At 51.0% G+C, this 17,576-nt stretch overlaps 2 protein-coding genes across 5 annotated transcripts; both read right to left on the bottom strand.

The window, feature by feature from the left end:
- Positions 1–2,353: 2,353 nt before the first annotated feature.
- On the bottom strand, positions 2,354–4,960 carry BORCS6 (BLOC-1 related complex subunit 6). Its single transcript, XM_082441221.1, has one exon. The coding sequence runs from the start codon at positions 4,121–4,123 to the stop codon at positions 3,068–3,070; it is 1,056 nt and encodes a 351-aa protein (XP_082297347.1). The 5' UTR covers positions 4,124–4,960; the 3' UTR covers positions 2,354–3,067.
- Positions 4,961–7,577: 2,617 nt separating this feature from the next.
- Positions 7,578–14,309, bottom strand: AURKB (aurora kinase B). Of its 4 annotated transcripts, none has more exons than XM_082441218.1 (9): positions 14,171–14,309; positions 13,775–13,846; positions 12,253–12,417; positions 12,089–12,143; positions 11,650–11,841; positions 11,211–11,349; positions 10,954–11,102; positions 9,698–9,872; positions 7,578–9,524 (listed from the first exon to the last, which is right to left on the bottom strand). In XM_082441218.1, exons 1-9 carry the CDS (start codon positions 14,292–14,294, stop codon positions 9,351–9,353), a joined length of 1,245 nt encoding a protein of 414 aa, XP_082297344.1. In that variant the 5' UTR covers positions 14,295–14,309; the 3' UTR covers positions 7,578–9,350. The 4 variants fall into 4 exon arrangements, 3 of the variants coding, with proteins under 3 accessions (XP_082297344.1, XP_082297345.1, XP_082297346.1); XM_082441219.1 differs by having other exon boundaries at positions 12,253–12,355; positions 14,171–14,256; XR_014257443.1 differs by having other exon boundaries at positions 9,385–9,524; positions 11,201–11,349.
- Positions 14,310–17,576: the final 3,267 nt, after the last annotated feature.

Raw genomic sequence — 17,576 nt, forward strand, 5'->3', positions numbered from 1 at the left:
ATGTTTCTGTGCCAGTCCGTCCCCGCTGGGCTGTGAGTTCTGGGTCCCCCAGGGAACCAGCTCTGGGCCGCCTGCTGGTCAGCAGGAAGCCGGGTTCGGGGTCGGAGGGACCGCTGAGCCGGGAGGCCGCAAAGCCGTGCCCTGCGGGGTGCGGCGGGCCCTGCGGGTCCCATGATGCCGGAGGGAGAGGGCATCGTGGGACCCGCAGGGCCCGCCGCACCCCGCAGGGCCACGGCTCTTGCGGCCTCGATCGTCGGGACCCGGCAGCCTGACCATCCAATGGTCATGAGGAGACCTGTCCCACTCTATAGCTGGCAGACCTCGTGGCGCAACGGTAGCGCGTCTGACTCCAGATCAGAAGGTTGCGTGTTCAAATCACGTCGGGGTCAGCTTTCTAAAATTCCGGTCAATTTTCTTCTCATTTTCAACTCGGTTGGAGCCCCATCGCGGAAGTCAGAAAAGAAGCACTTCGTAGGGGCCGGAAGGGGAGGGTCCTGGCTCGAAGTGCCTAGTCGCCCCGTCGGGAGAGCGCAATGATCTCGCGGTAGTTTTTGTGGTAGATCCGGGTACTGTAAATCTGGGTGGATAGCGGGTCTCCTGAGGACTGACGCACGCTCTGTACCGCTCAACCCAGAGGGTCGGGCGCTGGCGCAAGCAAGAAGGTCGCTCGGCAACCAGAGCCCTGCGAGTCGCTGGGCGGGATCTCTCGGGACGCACCTCCCTTCGCGACGTAGTCGGGCTCACGCTTACTCTGAGAAGAGTCCAGACCCCAGAGAAGAGGTCCTAAATCGTCTAGTCGTGGACGAGGTGGCCGAGTGGTTAAGGCGATGGACTGCTAATCCATTGTGCTCTGCACGCGTGGGTTCGAATCCCACCCTCGTCGGCTTGCGGTTGCCGTAGCCTGCCTTCGATTTTTATAATCCAAGAATTTCTCTTCTTACCTTCGGTCTGCCAGGATTCAATTTCTGTGTCGCCCCTTCACCCTCTCTCGGTTACAGCCGCGGATTTCGTGCCTTCTACCCTGTTTTCCAGTACGGCCAAAGGTTGGTGAGGAAGTCACCCTGGCATTCAGTCACCTGCCATGGAACTGACCTGGCCAGGGAAACAAGGGGGAAAGATACTTAAGTCGGGCGCCGTGGCTTAGTTGGTTAAAGCGCCTGTCTAGTAAACAGGAGATCCTGGGTTCGAATCCCAGCGGTGCCTCCGAAGGTGTCGGTTACTTTTGCAAACACCGCGAGGAAAGAGCTGTGGGCATCTGGCGCTTATATACATAATTTTCCACATCTCTTCGGGAATCTGCCAGTTGCTATCCGGCGGCCGTTTCTATTTCCGGTTGTGTGCGTCAACGCTACGTGCATGTTGTCAGTCTTAAGCTGTATGCTTGCACCTCGATCTGCCGATCAAGCACCATAGAGTGGCATTATCTGTGCTTGTCAGTGTTTTGGTTTGGATGTTGCTTCCCGAAACGATAAATGATTCAGTTTTCGTATTCTGTTTTCCTGTCTCCCAAAACAATCTTACCCATATTTAAATTTTCCTGAAGACAGGACTGATCAGTAATTTGTATTTTACATAGATTCATTTTTTTGATGGCAGTATCAGCTGGCCGGTTAGCTCAGTTGGTTAGAGCGTGGTGCTAATAACGCCAAGGTCGCGGGTTCGATCCCCGTACGGGCCAGTAGCTAAACGTTTTTTTGAAAATTTGTCCTGCTAATTTCTTGTTGCTTAGGAAGGCTTGTGGAGCATTCCTAATCCCGGAACTTTTCACACCCCAAAGAGAAACGTGTTTAAATACTTTCCAAGTCATAGTGTCTTGAGAGAGGAGAAAAGTTTAAGGAAACTGAATCTCTTTCTGTGATCTCTGTTTCCAAATCTCCTGACCATAACGGGGGGCTCCTGGAATTTACTACGTGACTGTAAACGGAAGGCTGCCAGGGATTGTAACAAAGATTGTTTCAGACCATACATGTGGCACTGATCAGCAGAGTGTGAGAAATGAGGTCAAGAAAGGAGCTAGCAAGTATTTCCAGTCTTTCTCCAGAGCCAAGATGTCCAGTTTGCCCAGTCCCTGCCTGACCTCTTCAGGAACTGAGAAGACGACCCCTTCCCTTTCTCTTCTGAATCACCTTGCTTCTGATTCTGCTTTTACTGGGTCTCTGAGCCCGTATCTGTGTCTTATATTTCCCCTCCGTTCTGCTGTTCAGGAGCAGGAACCATATCCTTCCCCATGTGGCCTGGGACCCCCACCCCACTCGCAGCACTGGCCCCAAGAAAACTCCACGAAAAGACTGATCCTCATGCCCATACCTTTGGCTCATCAATCCCTTAACCCCACACAGACACAGTCTCAGCCTTAGCAGCAGCAGCACTTTAATTCCACAAAAACTCAGAAAGCCAAAACTGATTAGAACACTCCACAACAGGTGGGCTTCAAAGCCAGCAACAATTCTATCTGAACCCTGAGAGCAGTGAGACCCCTCCCAACTCACCCCCTCTACCATGCAATACATTCCTTCTAGCTCCACCCAGGTTATGGCTGGGGAAGTGGGAGGGCAGGGGGCCGGAGGGCAGAAGCAGTGGGTTATCCATCTGCAAGTGTGCATCCTTGTCTGCATGGTGTGTGGCCAAGGATCCCTCAAGCTCCCACAGCCCCTGGCACCTGAGATGTGACCACTGGAGGTCAGGGTGGCCACAGTGGGGCTGGAGCCTCCACTGTTCTCCTTTCTTGAGAACATATGGCAGTCATGTCTCCCAAGCCCAGACCTAAAGCCCTGGCTTCCCAGAGATGGTGCTCTAACTAGGGAAGAGAGTTGGGAGAACAAGGTAGCTGCAGATGGCCAACTGAATAGAAGCAGAGCATCATCCCCACCCACCAGGAGAAGCTTTAGAACTTCCCCGTGTACACCTGCATAAGGCCCAGCTAGTGGTCGCGGGCCTGCTAAATGTATCTGGAAGAGCCTCCAATATATAGGCCTCCCCTCGGCGGGCAAGTCCCACCAGGGCTCCCTGAAGAGTCCTTAGGATCCTGCTGGACCCTGGCGTTGCCAGGCCTCTCCTGCCCTCCCGGTCACTTGCACAGGGCCTCCAACACCTCCAGGGTGCGTCGGATATCCCGGACTTGGCGCGCCAGTCCCTGAACTGGCTGCAGAGCCCTCTCCAGCTCCTCACAGCGCGCCAGCAGGGTGTACATGCCCTTGATGCTCATGTCCACAGCTTCGCCTAGGGAGTCCACGGCATCACGGTAGGTCTGGATGCAGCCCACGCTCAGCGCTGTCAGCTCCTGCACCGCACCACCCAGCCCGCGAAGCAGACGGTCCACCCTGCCGCCTAGCTCCCGACTCAGCCTCTCCAGGTCCCGCAGCACGTCGGGGTCGATGGGAGGAATGGCCGGAGTGGGTGGGGGCGCCGAACAGGGCCGCGCAGGGGCAGGGGGCGGGGGTTGAGGGGCGCAGCTCAGGCGGATCTTGAGTTGCAGGTTGTTGGCGACAAAGTGGGTGAGGTCGCCATGGCGGCTCACCGTGCCCTCGAGCTCCAGCGGGCTGGAGATAGTGGCGCGCCGCCCGCCACCCGCGCCAGACTCTGCACCCCCTGAGGACCCGGCGCCGCCGCACGCCCCGCTCAACCCATCCAGGCTGCGGCTGTCCTGAAGGCGGCTGGAGAAGGAACGGCCAGCCCTGCTGGCTGCCGCCGCCTCATCGTCATCTTCCTTCTCCTGCTCAACATCCAACCCGCCGCCTCCAGGGCTTCCTCGACGGCAGACGCCCTCGGATGCAGGCCTGTCCTCGGGCTTCTTGCGCCGGGAGGATGCATGCGGGTCGTTTTCGGGACCCGGCGCCCCCCGGTTGCTCCCTGCCCCAGAAGGCGTCCCTCCGCGGCCCGGCTCTTCCTCCGGAGCCTCCCATTCCGGAGGGTGGACGAAGCTGCAGCTCGAAGTCTTCGGGGACGCCCTGGGGATGCGGCTCGCGCCCCCAACGTTCTCGGCCTCTTCCTCCTCGGACAACCGGAGGCCTGAGGGCGGCTCAGAGGCCGTTCGGTCCGGGCCGCCGCCGATGATCGCGGCTTGCTGTTCCCCCAGAGCTAGAAGGCCTGCTTCGGGCCCAGGCCGCCCCCGGGGCGACTCCATACTGCAGTTGGGGGCAGGAGCCGAGGAATTAGTTCGCCCCGGCTCGGGAGGCGTTGGCGGCGCCTTTAAGGGGCGTTGTAGAGGCGCGCCGATTGGCCTCGGGCTCACAATGGTCAGGACGGGAAGAACACTCTGATTGGTCCCGGTAACCAGGAAGTCCCAGGAGAGGAGCTGTTATTGAACGACTGAACGCACGTGAGAGCCAGCGGGGTGGAAAGAAGGAGGTGACAGCTGCGCTCGTCGCCCCGCCCTTTCAAAAAGTTGAGGGGGCGGATCTTAAAGGTGAAGATCCTGAAATGCCGGAGTCCTCCGGGGGTGGGGCTAGGGCTCTTTCCGCCCACAATTGTCACGCCCACAATTGCTGCTTAACAAACACTTCTAGTGCGGACCAGAATTGGGGTTACTAGGAGGGTTTTGGGATGGAAGTAGTATATCCTGCTTGGACCGTCGGGATTCAACCGCAACTAGTTGATCAGGAAGGATGAAACCAGAATTCTCAGCAGAGCTTGAATGGTTCGTTCCATCGTCCTCGGCTAACAGACCGAGCAGATGAAATTGCCCAGAGCGACTCACAGTGGACAGCGAAGCGGGCTTAAGGGCTTTCCTGTGTATTTGGCACTCTGTTCTCTGTCTCCTGCCCCCTCCAGGTCTGAGTCTCTCTCCTCTTGGAGGATGGTGTGTGATTTTGCCACTACGTAAAATATTCAATAAATTAATGGCCCTGAAGGTCAGAGCCCTGGTACCATTCTGATCTCATCTCTTCCTTCTCTTCCCCTCACTGGTCCTGCTGTAGCCGCCCTGGCCTCCTCACAGTTCCTGTGACAAGACAGACGTGCTGCCCCCTCAGGGATTTACACTTGCTCTTGCAACTCCCCTCCCGCCCTCCCCTTTTTTTGAGGCTGGGTCTACCAAGAAAAATTTTCACCTTGGATATTCCTCCTTCCCTTCTCTCCTTCAAGTCCTTATTCAAATGTTATCTTTTCAGTGAGGCCTCCCCTTACAGTCTGTTTAAAATTACAACCACTTTCTCCAGCAATTCCCCAACTTCCTTCCCTACCTCTTCTCCAGAGCACTTATCACCATCTGACATACTATATATTTTGCTTACTTGCTCATGTAAGTGCCATGAGGGTAAGACTTTCTGTCGGTTTTGTTCTCATTTGTAGCCCCAGTGCTTAGAACAGTACCTAGCGTATAGTAGTGCTCAATAAATATTTATTAATTAAATGACCCTAAGCCATTAATTTCCCCTTTTTGGCTTGAACTCATTCAAGATGTGTTTCTGTCACTTGCACCCAGAGCCCTGACTAATACAGCATGAGACCAATGGTCTACTGTAAGCTTCTCCCCCTCTCTTTGGGAATGACACCCCCCACCTTGTCTTCCTTTTACTCCTCAGCAAGCAGATGCTCTGTATTCAGCAGGTGACAGAAAACACAAGTTGAATCAAACACAAGTTGAATCAAAAGCAAACAAACAAAAACAAGGGGAATTTATTGTCATACAATAATGGTCTTAAGGTGTCAGAGAAGCCTGCATTCAGTGCCCTAAGGCTGTCATGAACAGCCTGGTTTCTTTCTGAGGGAATAGCTTTATCCCAAGAGGGCTTCCTCATGGTGGCACTATGTCATTTGTCATTCTTTGGGGATTATAGTTGTCTGCTTGAACTGCTATAACAAAATATCATAAACTGGGTGTCTTAACAGAATCTTTTTTTTTTCTCCCAGTTCTGGAGGCTGTGAGTCCAAGGTGCCAGCTGATTCTGCTCCTGGTGAGGTCTCTCTTCCTGGCTAGCAGACGGCCACCTTCTTGTGTCCTTATATGATGGAGAGAGAGAGCTAGCTTTCTGGCCTTTTCTTATAAAGACACCAATCCCATCATGAGGACCCCACCCTCATGACCTCATCTAAACTTAATTACCTCCAAAGGTCCCATCTCCAAATACCATCACATTGGGAGTTAGGGCTTCAACTTCAAATATGAATTTTTGGAGAGACAAAAATATTCAGTCCATAAACTGCGATCATTTGTCATTCTCTTGGGCCTCCCAGGATCTGAATCCCAATGTTTGAGGACTCTCCCACCTCATTAGGCAGAGCCCATCTCCCACTACAAAAGCTGGAATACCAAGCAGTCACTTTCCCAGCTTCCCTAGCACATGGCTAAGGCTCCACCATGCTCTACTGGACCACTTCTGCAGTGGAATTTTTCCTGACTCTGTAGACTCCAAGGCTAGTCCTTTTAGAGATTCTATGAATTACCCAGGATGCTCATAATAAGGTCTGTTTCTGCTTAAATGAACCTGAATTGTTTTTTGTTGCATGCAACCAGAAGCCTTGGCTGATATACTCCCATACCTTCCAGAAGGGGAGAAAGGACTAGCTTCCATTAGACCTCACAGAAGAACAAGGATGCATCTTTCCCAAGAGCCCCAGTTAATCTCTCATCATATCTCAGTGGCCTAAACTGGTTCACATGCCCAATTTAGTCACTTTGGTCAGGGTGATACCATGTCTTATTGACTTAGGATTTGGTATTTGGAAGCAATCACTCTGGCAAGGTGATTGAAGAATTAACTGATTAGGTTAGAACAATTATGCTCCTCCTGGAGCTAGAGGTGGGTCAGTTCCCTCCAAACTGAAGTAGCAGCAACACAATGGAGGACGGAGGAGGGGCTATGGGGGAGCAACAACAGTGTCCACTACATTAGGAGTCAGCAAAACATGGCCTGTGGGCTAAATCCAGCTCTCCACCCATTTTTATATGGCCTATGAGCTAAGAATGGGTTTTTTTTAACCTTTCATACTCCATCTCAGGCCCATATGATGCAATGAAGTGACACTTTGATGACTGTTGATAACTTTAAGTGCTCAGGCTGGGGGAGAATTTGGAGGTGTGATCTGTTCAGAGGGGGTGAGAAAATGACACAGGCTATTGACTTCAGGGACATCTATTCCAAAAGAAAGGTATAGAATGTCATGAGTCAGCTTGGCTGGCATCTCATGGTCATAACATACACACTGGATACTGACATTGATCCTCTAGATTTGCAACCTTCTGGAGCTCAGAGGATTTTTTCTTTTTCTTATTTATTCACTCCCCTGCCTCTAGAACAGTGCCTGGACTGTGGAAAGCACTCAATAACTATTGTCAAACGAATAAATGTAACCAAAATTTTGATATAACTACATCAGAAGGATGTAGACACAGAAAATGCACATGTGTATGGTGGCAGTGGAGTGAAAGAATGAAATCTGTACATTTTGTAGCAGGAAAACAATAGAGCCTCAAACTGAAAACTTAAGAAGTAGCAACAGAAGCCTGTGATTTGGAAATACATGGTAAATACCAAAAACAAAACAAAACCATAAAAAGATTTGGAATAGGCTGTCTGTGGGGAGAGAGAAATGGGCAGACTGTTGGTTTTTTTTTTTTTTTTTTTAGAGAGTAGATCTTTTATTTATTTATTTATTTATTTATGGCTGTGTTGGGTCTTCGTTTCTGTGCGAGGGCCTTCCCTAGTTGCGGCAAGCGGGGGCCACTCCTCATCGCGGTGTGCAGGCCTCTCACTATCGCGGCCTCTCTTGTTGCGGAGCACAGGCTCCAGACGCGCAGGCTCAGTAATTGTGGCTCACGGGCCTAGCCGCTCTGCGGCATGTGGGATCCTCCCAGACCAGGGCTCGAACCCGCGTCCCCCACACTGGCAGGCAGACTCTCAACCACTGCGCCACCAGGGAAGCCCAGACTGTTGGTTTTTGGTGTTTTTTTTTAAGCCTTATAACATCATTCAGTTGCTTTAATCTATGAGCATATGTAGTGGGTTGCATGGTAGCCCCAAAAAAGATATGTCTGTGTCTTAACCTCTGGAACCTATGAATGCAATGGTTTTTGGAAAAAAGGGTCTTTGCAGATGTAATTAAGGATCGTGAGACAATATTATCCTGGATTATCTGGGTGAGCCATAAATCAAATGACTAGTGTTCTTATAAGAACTTCAGGTCCACCTGCACAGGTAAAGGAGAAGGAGGACCCCAGCTTTCACAGAAGAGAAAAGAGAGAAGACAGGAAGGCTGTGTGAAGACAGAAGCAGAGATTGGAGTGATGTAGCCACAAGCCAGGAAGTGCCCAGAGTCACCTGAAGCTGGAAGAGGCAAGGGAGGACTTTCCCCTAGAGCCTTTGAGGGGAGCATGGCATTGCATACAACTTGATTGTGGACTCCTGGCCTCCAGAACTGTCAAGAGAATGCATTTCTGTTGTTTTAAAACACTGAGTTTGTGGTAATTTGTTACAGCAACCCTAGGAATTGAATATAGCATGAGCAACTGAGATGAAAATAAAAACATTTATTGATGTTCTTCACCACATGGCTTAAAAGAGCAAATAATCAACAGATGCAGAAAAAGCATTAGGTGAAAGTCAACACCTATTTATGATTCAAAAAAACCCCAACAGACTCCACGCTTCCACTGCAGGGGGCGTGGGTTCGATCCCTGGTCGTGGAAGTAAGATCCCGCATGCTGTTGTGGCGACCCCAAAACAAACACCCAAACCCTTAGCAAACTAGGAAGTGACCAGGCCTTCCTCAACCTGATAAAGGACATGTATTAAAAATCTACAGCAAGCATCACATATCTAGCAGCGAAACCTTAAACCTTAGGTTAGGAACAAGATTGCTGCTTCTATTCACTCCTGTGCTAGATCCTCATCAGAGCAGAAAAACAAACAACTTCTGGGTACAACAATGTTCAATTGCTCCTGGGTCGGCAGGAGTGAACCAGAAGAGGGAAAGAATAGAGGTCAACTAAGAGCAAGTAGTAAGAGAAGGTGGGCAGAGATGGCTGGTGTGCAGGTATAGCAGAGTGGAGCTGAGGTCCCCAGCACCCCCAGGTCTGGGAGTCAGAGCAGGGGAAAGAAAAGACTTGGGGGTGGGGTGGAGCTGACCAGGTGGGGGTTAGAGTTGAGAGGGCAGGGTGCTCCCAGGGGCGGTGATGCAATGCCAGTCCTGGCACCCGGCATGGGCAACTCCCCAGCCTCCTCCCCACAGGTGACGGCTTTGTTCACAGCAATTTCCACCTGTAAACATCTACACTCATCAGTACAAAAAGGTTCAGCTTTTATTAAATAAAGAGGAGGTAGAAGACAGATGCGGGAACAGGCCAGGGACCCCTTCTCCTAACTACACATATACAGACATACAGACACAACTGAGAAAATGACAGGGACAGTTCAGGGGACAGACTGAAGGGCAGAGGGGGGCAGCACCCTCCGGGAGTGGGCCCGGACCCAAGGGTGGGCTGAGACCTGAGCCAGCGGCAGGCGTTCTGAGGGGTTGTGCTTGAGCAGCTTGGAGATAAGGTCCTGGGCTCCCGCAGGCATGGAAGGGGGGAACTTCAGGTCCACCTGCAGAGGTAAAGGAGAAGGAGGACCCCAGCTTTCATCCTGGCTGCTTTCCCTTCACTGCCCATTCTATTTGGTGAGTGACGTAAGCCCCACAACTACGATATGCCCACTCCCTGCCCCTGGCCCCTGGGCCAGCACAGACCCCGGCCAGGCACCTGGGGCTAGCCTCCCACCTTGACGATGCGCCGATACGTCTCGTTGTGGGACGCACTCTCGAAGGGGGGGTTTCCCACAAGCAGCTCGTAGCAGAGCACTCCAATGCACCACAGATCCACCTTCTCGTTGTGCGTGCGCCCCTCAATCATCTCTGGGGGCAGGTAGTCCAGGGTGCCACACATTGTCTTCCTCCTGGAGGGGGGGGTGAGTGGGCAGGGATCCCAGATCCAGACCTTCTCTCCTTTCCCTGAAGCTTGATGGGGAGCCCAGAGACCCCAGGATGTGCCAGGGGAGTGTTCAAACCAGGCTCTGACGGAGCCTTTGGGGTAGGAGTGGGGTGAAGACATACACTAAAGCCCCAGAGGTGGGCTTACACACTGCCTCTGAGTTTCCACACTGAGGGCTGTATGTTAAAATAATCAGATATGAGGGCAATGTTCACCTTAGAATTAAAGGAAAAATCTCAAATGTCCATCAAGCACATCCTGCTTACATTAATCAGGTTACATCTCTACTATGCAATACTATGAAGCCATTAAAAATGACGTGGGAGGGACTTCCCTGGTGGCGCAGTGGTTGAGAGTCCACCTGCCGGTGCAGGGGACAAGGGTTCGAGCCCTGGTCCGGGAAGATCCCATATGCCCTGGAGCAGCTGGGCCCGTGCACCACAACTACTGAGCCTGCGCTCTAGAGCCCGTGAGCCACAACTACTGAGCCCGTGCACCACAACTACTGAAGCCCACGTGCCCTAGAGCCCGTGCTCCGCAACAAGAGAAGCCACTGCAATGAGAAGCACACGACCGCAACGAAGGGTGGCCCCAGCTCGCCGCAACTAGAAAAAGCCCACGCACAGCAACGAAGATCCAGTGCAGCCAAAAATAAATTAAAAAAAAAAAAAAAAAATGACGTGGGGGTATTCTCAGTGATATGGCAAGAAGGTCCCAATATATTTCAAGTGAGAAACCTGGGTGGCAAAACTGAGTCTCCTATTTTTGTTTTTGTTTTTTTTTTTTTTGGCCACACCACGTGGCTGGCAGGATCTTAGTTTCCCAACCAGGGATTGAACCTCGGGCCAAAACAGTGAAAGCGCTGAGTCCTAACCAATGGACCGTCAGGGGATTCCCAGAGAGTCTCCTATTTTTGTAAAGATATTGCTGTGTCTATATATTTACATGAGAACAACCCAAAATGTCTCTGGGTAACAAGACCTGGAGTGGTTTTAGTTTGAATGTCCCAGCCTCACACCCAGGGCCGGCCTCCTGGCCCACCATACCTCAGGGAGGGGGCGTGTACAGACCAGCCGAAGTCGGCAATCTTCAGCTCTCCCTGGAGCCCCAAGAGCAGATTCTCTGGCTTTATGTCTCTGTGAATCACCTTCTTCCCGTGGCAGTATATCAGAGCATCTGCCAGCTCCTCCATAATCTGGGGGGCCGATGACAGGCAGTCAGACAAGGATGGACTTCGGGCTGCGAGCAGGGTCCCCCAGCCTCCAGCCCCCGGCCGGTACCCCAGGTGCCCACCCGCCCCGACCGTGGCTGTTCGCTGCTCGTCAAAAGTGCGGCTCTTCTGCAGCTCCTTGTAGAGCTCCCCCCGGGGGGCATACTCCAGAATCAAGTAGATCCTTCGCCGGTCATAGAAATAGTTGTACAGACGCAAGATGTTGGGATGCCTGGGAGAGGAGACAGAGGAAGCATCAGGCTGCATCCTGGCATAAGGAAATGGGAAAGATGACAGGTCCCATTGCGGCAAACTGGGTCAGGCTTGGGCCAGGCAGGGGACACCAGGCTGGCGGTGCTAAGGGGGAACTGGACGCGGCTCTCTGGGTTCAAGGCTCTGGCCAGGATTGAGAGCTCCTTGGGGCTGCCTGACCACAGCTGCAGAGAAGACAGTCCGGCTATGGGGGGATTGGAAGAGGAGCCGGGGGTTGAGGCGCCAGGGGCACTCCGGCGCGAAGGGCGTTGACCCGTACTGCAGATGGGCCTGGATCTCGATCTCCCTGCGCAGCTGGTGCTCCACACCCTCCTTCTCTATCTGAGACTTGAAGAGGACTTTGAGCGCCACGATGAAACGGCTTTTCTTCTCCCGAGCCAAGTACACATTTCCAAACTTGCCTTTGCCCAGAGGACGCCCAATCTCAAAGTCGTCGATTGTGAAGGAACGCCTGTTGGGGGGTGTGGAGGGGGTGGTAGGCAGCTGAGTACCGGTTAGTCGGTCCTCTGAGGTGTTTGCCTTCTCCCTGCACCTCAGCCCATCCTGCCCGCAGCCCTGTTTCTCTTCCAGGGGAGCTGAGGTTGGATCAGGCTTTCTTGCCTCCCTACTCCTCCTGCCCTTACCTTCTACCTCCCCCATTTCCTACCTGTTCACTGTCCCTCCCCATCTCTGGCCACCCCAAGGCTTGGGGCGCTTACATTGAGAAGTTGGGGGTCCCACTGTTGTTCTCCACCACCTTCTGGAGAGGGGCAGCTAAGGAAAGAACAGGGAGATTGAGGCCATCCTTTGACATTTTCATCCCCGTCCACCTTCCCCAGACCCTAGTCCCCTCAGGTCAATGCCCTCCCCTTGTCCTAGTTACCTGTGGGCTGGGCATTGGAGCGGCTCATGAGGACAAGCGCAGATGGGGTGACAGGCTCCTTCCGGAGGACTCTCTGGGGCAGGGTGTTCAGGCCAGACTGAGCCTGAGAAGGACCAGGGGGGAGCTCTGAGGGTGTCTTTATCCCAGTGACCGGGTTGGAATGTGCTACAAGCAGCATTTCAGGACTTGCTATAAAGCCACCCACCCACCTACGCCATCCCCAGTTCAAAGAGGAACACTGAGACCACAATTTTGCTACTCAGACCCAAGACTCTGCTCAGAGCCCCATATAAAATGAGTTATTAATAAACAACCTAAGTCAGCCTAAGATAAGGACTTACCCTCACACCTAACCTCTCACCTCTTTGGCCCTGGCCCACTCCACATTCTCAGGCCCAAGGTTGTCCAACCTTCAAAGTCTTGTCCATAACACCACTCATTCACCCAGCCCCCCACCCCAGGGGGCAGTACAGGCCAGGGTAATGAACACACACAATTCAAGGAGTTTTAGCACAGAGGTATTCTCATGGTCCCCTAAGCTCAGTCTGTTAAGTCTCAGATAAGGTCCTTGGGGCCTTGAGTGTTCAGCAAATCTCAGTGTTTACCCCTTTGCAACAACAGGCTTTAGGGACACTGAGGGCTGCTCTAATGGCCCTGGACCACTTTTCACTTTCAACTTCTGAGTAATATACACCCCTTTCTTTTAGGAGTGACCAGCGTAGGCACGACAATGTTTTCTCATTCAGCCTCCACTATTGACAGCCTCATTCAGAGCTTCACCAGGCAGGCAGCTGGTGGACAAGGGGACATACGGACCCCCCTGGATACTCAAGCCCCACAAACAGAGAGCAAAGCCCATGCAGGGCCCCTTCTTTCTTCTTTAGCCAAGTGAGGAAGAAAGCCTCAGTGCCCCTACAGACCTGTTTGCAAACAGTGATATTAGCATGGAATTTACAAATAAGCAAGTTGAACAAAATGGAGTGCAGAAATAGATCCACATATCTGTGGGAATTTAATATATATAATAAAGGTAGCATTTCAAATCAGAGGGTAGACTCTTCAGCGAAAGGTGTTGGGACAACTGGAAAATAAAGCCATTGAATGCTTACTTCACACCAGTCATTAAAATAAATTCTAAATTCTTAATTTAGACTTGTCCTGGACCTTTTAAACTTATAAACTTATCTAAATCCTTCCAGAGTCTATTTCTATTTCCTGCCTAGCCTATTTTTTCAGGACAAGGGTTGGGAATCATGGCCAAAAGGCCAGACCCTGCCTGCTCAGTCCCAGATGTCATCTGGATGTGACAAATAGGCTCAGCTCTGCAGAGGTCCTCACAGGCTGGTCAAACTCAAGTTGGCAGCACCTGATAGGATGTGGCTACAAATGACCAGACTGGGGCCCATAAACTGGTGCAAAGCCGGGAAGAAAGTGGTAAGAGGATCGCCCTCTGCAGGACCTCAAATCTGCAAGCGGAACCTCGCCACGCGGGTGGGGGGAGGGGAAGTGGGAAAACCCTTACCGTCTGCCTGCCGTAGGGCCAGGGGTAGGCGTTCTCCTTCTGGGCCATCCTTAGAAGGGAAGGGGGAGGGAACTGGGCAGAGAAGAGAAGCAGAGCCGTGAGCAGCAGAAAAAAGGGAGAGAGAGAGTGAGGGGTCGGACAGATCTAGCCGGAAGCGCTTGTCTGGGGCTGGTGAAAGGGAGCAGATTTACAAGCTGGCCTCATCAGGGCGCATTCCGGAGCTCACCTCGCTGCCCCAGCCCTGCTACCGGCCTCACCCCTTTCCAGGACCCTCTCTCCACTTTAGAGCAACCAGCAGCCCGGCAGAGTGCGCGCGGGCCCGCCCAACGGACCCCCCGACCTGCCGGATCACCTGGCCTCTCCCGGCGCAAGGTCCCCGAAAGGAGGACAGCTCACCTGGAGCCGGCGGCACAGCCACCTCCCTGGCCGCTGGGAAACAACTGAACCTGCCCGGCCGCCCCCACGCAGAGGTCCTTTCAAATCTCCCGCCCTGGCCCCATTGGCTGAGCACGCCGCCCATGCCCAGTCCTCATTGGCTGGGTGTCCCATTACGTAGCCCTAGGGGCCCAATGGAAAAGGTGGAATGCGAGCGCCGGGGCAGCTCGGGTTCCGGCTTAGGAAAGTTTCCCTCGACCCCCGAAATAGTCTCATGGGTTTTTTTTGTTTTGTTTTTTGTTTTGTTTTGTTTTTCAAATTTAAGTCATCGATATATCTGGAATTTATCCTTGTGTGTATGTATGAACTAGGGTTTAACTTTGTTTTCTGCCAGAGAGCCAGTTATGCCAGCATCATTTGTTAAACAAACTGCACCATTCCCAAGGGAATTTAAATGCCTTGATATACTAAGATTCCCTATTCAAGTTTTATTGCTTGTTCGTTTGCATGTGTGTTTATTCTTTTTTTTTTTAAGTTTTAAATACCTTTTATTGAAATATAGTTGATTTACAGTGTTGTGGGTTTTTTTGTTTTTTTGGCTGCATCGGGTCTTTCTGGTGCGCAGCCTTTTCATTGTGGTGGCTTCTCTTTTTGCGGAGCACGGCTCTAGGCACCGGCAGTTGTGGCTCGTGGGCTCCAGAGCGCAGGCTCAGTAGTTGTGGCGCACGGACTTAGTTGCTCCGGGGCACGTGCGATCTTCCCCCGCCAAGGCTCGAACCAGTGTACTCTTCATTGGCAGGTGGATGCTTAACCACTGCACCACCAGGGTAGTTCGTGGGCGTTTATTCTTATGTCATTATTATTTTGTTCTTTGAGTCTTTCACTCACATTCCTTATAAGAATTTTCTACCAGAGGACCTTTCTCTGCAGGTCCCCTGACCAAGGCCAAATTGCTTGGACCCACTCTCACTTTTCTCCTTCTTGCCGCACTGCCTTCTCTGCTCTTTCCGACGCCAAATTTCATTATTGGGTTAAATAAATAGATTTTGGGACTTTCTATGAAATAAGTAGTGGATATTTGTAAATACTGCCTGTCCAGCACCCTTCATCTTTCATCTAATAATAACACTCTAACTTTGCTTTAGGGAACCACCTGTCTCCCCATTCTGTGTTGTTGGTTTCTGTTGCTGCCAACCCCAAATCGCTAACTTGATGGAGACACGTTGTAGAGGACTTTGTGGTTATCTAGCCAGCATCCATTCTCCCAGCGATTCCCACTTCCTGAAAGCAACTAGAGTTTTTGTGGGTCTGAGAGGGAAGCTGACCCCATCCCAGGTCCAGGAGTGGACCCTGTCTGATTTATACCAGTCAACACCCTTTATTCTGGGATCATGGTCACTGGTTCAGGGATAAGCATGTGACCTTAGTGAGTCAGTTAGTGGGAATTTTAGGATTCTTGTCCAGAATGCTGGACAGAAGCTCCTTTTCTCCTGCTGGAACTGGACAAGAAAGCACATAGCCCGCATTGCTGGTGGTGGTGCTCCTGCAGGCAGCAGGCTGAGTACGAAGCTGACATTGTAGAAGGCAGAAGAGAGGCCTGGGAAGAACCCGAGAACTTGATGACAGTGTTGAACCTCTGGATGCCTATTTCAGCCATTTCCTCCCATGACCCAATAGGTCTCCTTCTCTAATGCATTGAGTTAAGAGTTCTGTTATTTGCTGTTAAAAGCATACTAACTGACACACATCTACAGACCTAGAGTGTTTGTAGTCATTTGGGTTGAATGATGCAAAACTACTGACAGTCAATCATTCTGACCTACAGAAAATACCAGTTTCATATGATTCAACCCAATGTAAATGAAATAAGTCCTGATGGGTTTCTAGATCAGTTCACAATGCTTTTGACTGCAAGTAACAGGAAACTCAGTTAACAATGGCATAAACAGTAGACATCTATTTTCTCTTACATAACAAGAAATCAGAAAGTAGATAGTTGGCTCAGGAACTGAACAATGTTAGAGGTCTGAATTGGCCTCTCCGTGATTCTCTTAACATTTTCCCTTACGATTGCAAGATGGATTCCAACAGTCTCTGTCTCTTTTATCAGGAAAAGCAGAAGCCTTTCTAAAAGTTCCCAATATGGGAATTCCCTGGCTTCTCAGTGGTTAGGACTCGGTGCTTTCACTGTCATGGGACCCTGTCTGATCCCTGGTCAGGGAAGTAAGATCCCCACAAGTCCCAAGGAGCAGCCAAAAAAAAAAAAGTTCACAGTAGATATCTCCTTGCCGAGAACTGTGTCACATGACTACTGCAAAGGAGGCTGGTAACCGTGAGTATCTATTCCAGCCCCTACAGTTAAAGCAGATCGGGGGTGTGGTGGTAGAAATAGGCATGTGCCACTGGAGGTACAGTGCTGTTTTCACTCAGGGTCAGCCCAACCCCACTTCCCAAGATCAAGGAGCCCATTTCAATTTCTGTGCCTTTATCAACATATTTGGCATAGAGTGACTAGCTAATGAAGAGCTTTACAAAAATCCTGTCACTTGCAGTATACTTTATGCCTCATAATCTAGTGAAGGGAGACTTTTCTAGAACCTGTCAGGGACACAGTGCATGGGTGGGATATGCCTGTTAGATCCCATACAGTATCTCTGTCCCCTGGAGTATTTAAATTCCCACTTGCACATTATGTCGGAAGACATTTGGCCTTTCAGGAATAGTTGATGGGCCAGCATAAAATTGAGATTTGCATTATTCACAAAAAACAAAGCAAAACAAAACCTATCTGTTCTAGCAGCTAGGCAACTATCAGCTGCCTGTTCAAGTTAGTGAACAAAAACTCTGTTATTTACCCCAGTGCTCCTCAAACGATCTGTAGGGAAGAACCAGCCTTAATTATTGTTAATCTATCACAGATTGATACTTTTATAAAATACAATAAAAATGAGTTCCTTGACAAATGAAATCTAAAAAATATAAAAATAACAAGCTCACTTTTTTTTTTTTTGGTTATAACCAACGTTTATAAAAGTACTCTGACAAATGCTGTAAGAGTTTTTAAATACGTAGCTCTCAAATTCTATACTCAGCTCGGACATAAAAGTAACAGTTCATGAAGTGGCACCACTCTGTGGGCCACACTGAGTATCAGCAATCTACCTCCAGTGCAGCCCCATCCAAAACTGTGGTCTGTTCTCTTTGGTGAGGTAAGCTCAGCAACCACTCTCCCACAGGGATTCCCCAGGTTTATAAAGATGTAAATCAGCAAATTCCCCCAGGTCTAACTCTTTTCTTCTTTCCTCTTGCTTTGCTTTTTGCCTCCCAGTTCCTGTTAGATTGGGGATTCTGGCTACTGGCCAAGGAACATTGAGAGGTGTCCTTGAGGGGAAATTGTCACTATTCTACTCCCAGAGCTGTGGGAATA

This window comes from Balaenoptera physalus (assembly GCF_965194825.1).
Source record: "Balaenoptera physalus genome assembly, chromosome: 20".
Classification (NCBI taxonomy): Eukaryota; Metazoa; Chordata; class Mammalia; order Artiodactyla; family Balaenopteridae; genus Balaenoptera; species Balaenoptera physalus.

Excerpts from the sequence above, each read along its gene's own strand:
- BORCS6 (XM_082441221.1), bottom strand. The coding sequence starts at position 4,123 with ATGGAGTCGCCCCGGGGGCGGCCTGGGCCCGAAGCAGGCCTTCTAGCT.
- AURKB (XM_082441218.1), bottom strand. The coding sequence starts at position 14,294 with ATGGGCGGCGTGCTCAGCCAATGGGGCCAGGGCGGGAGATTTGAAAGG. Across the intron at positions 11,842-12,088 it reads GGGACCCCCAACTTCTCAAT|GCGTTCCTTCACAATCGACG; the intron begins GTAAGCGCCCCA and ends ACCCCCCAACAG. Across the intron at positions 9,525-9,697 it reads CGTATCGGCGCATCGTCAAG|GTGGACCTGAAGTTCCCCCC; the intron begins GTGGGAGGCTAG and ends TTACCTCTGCAG.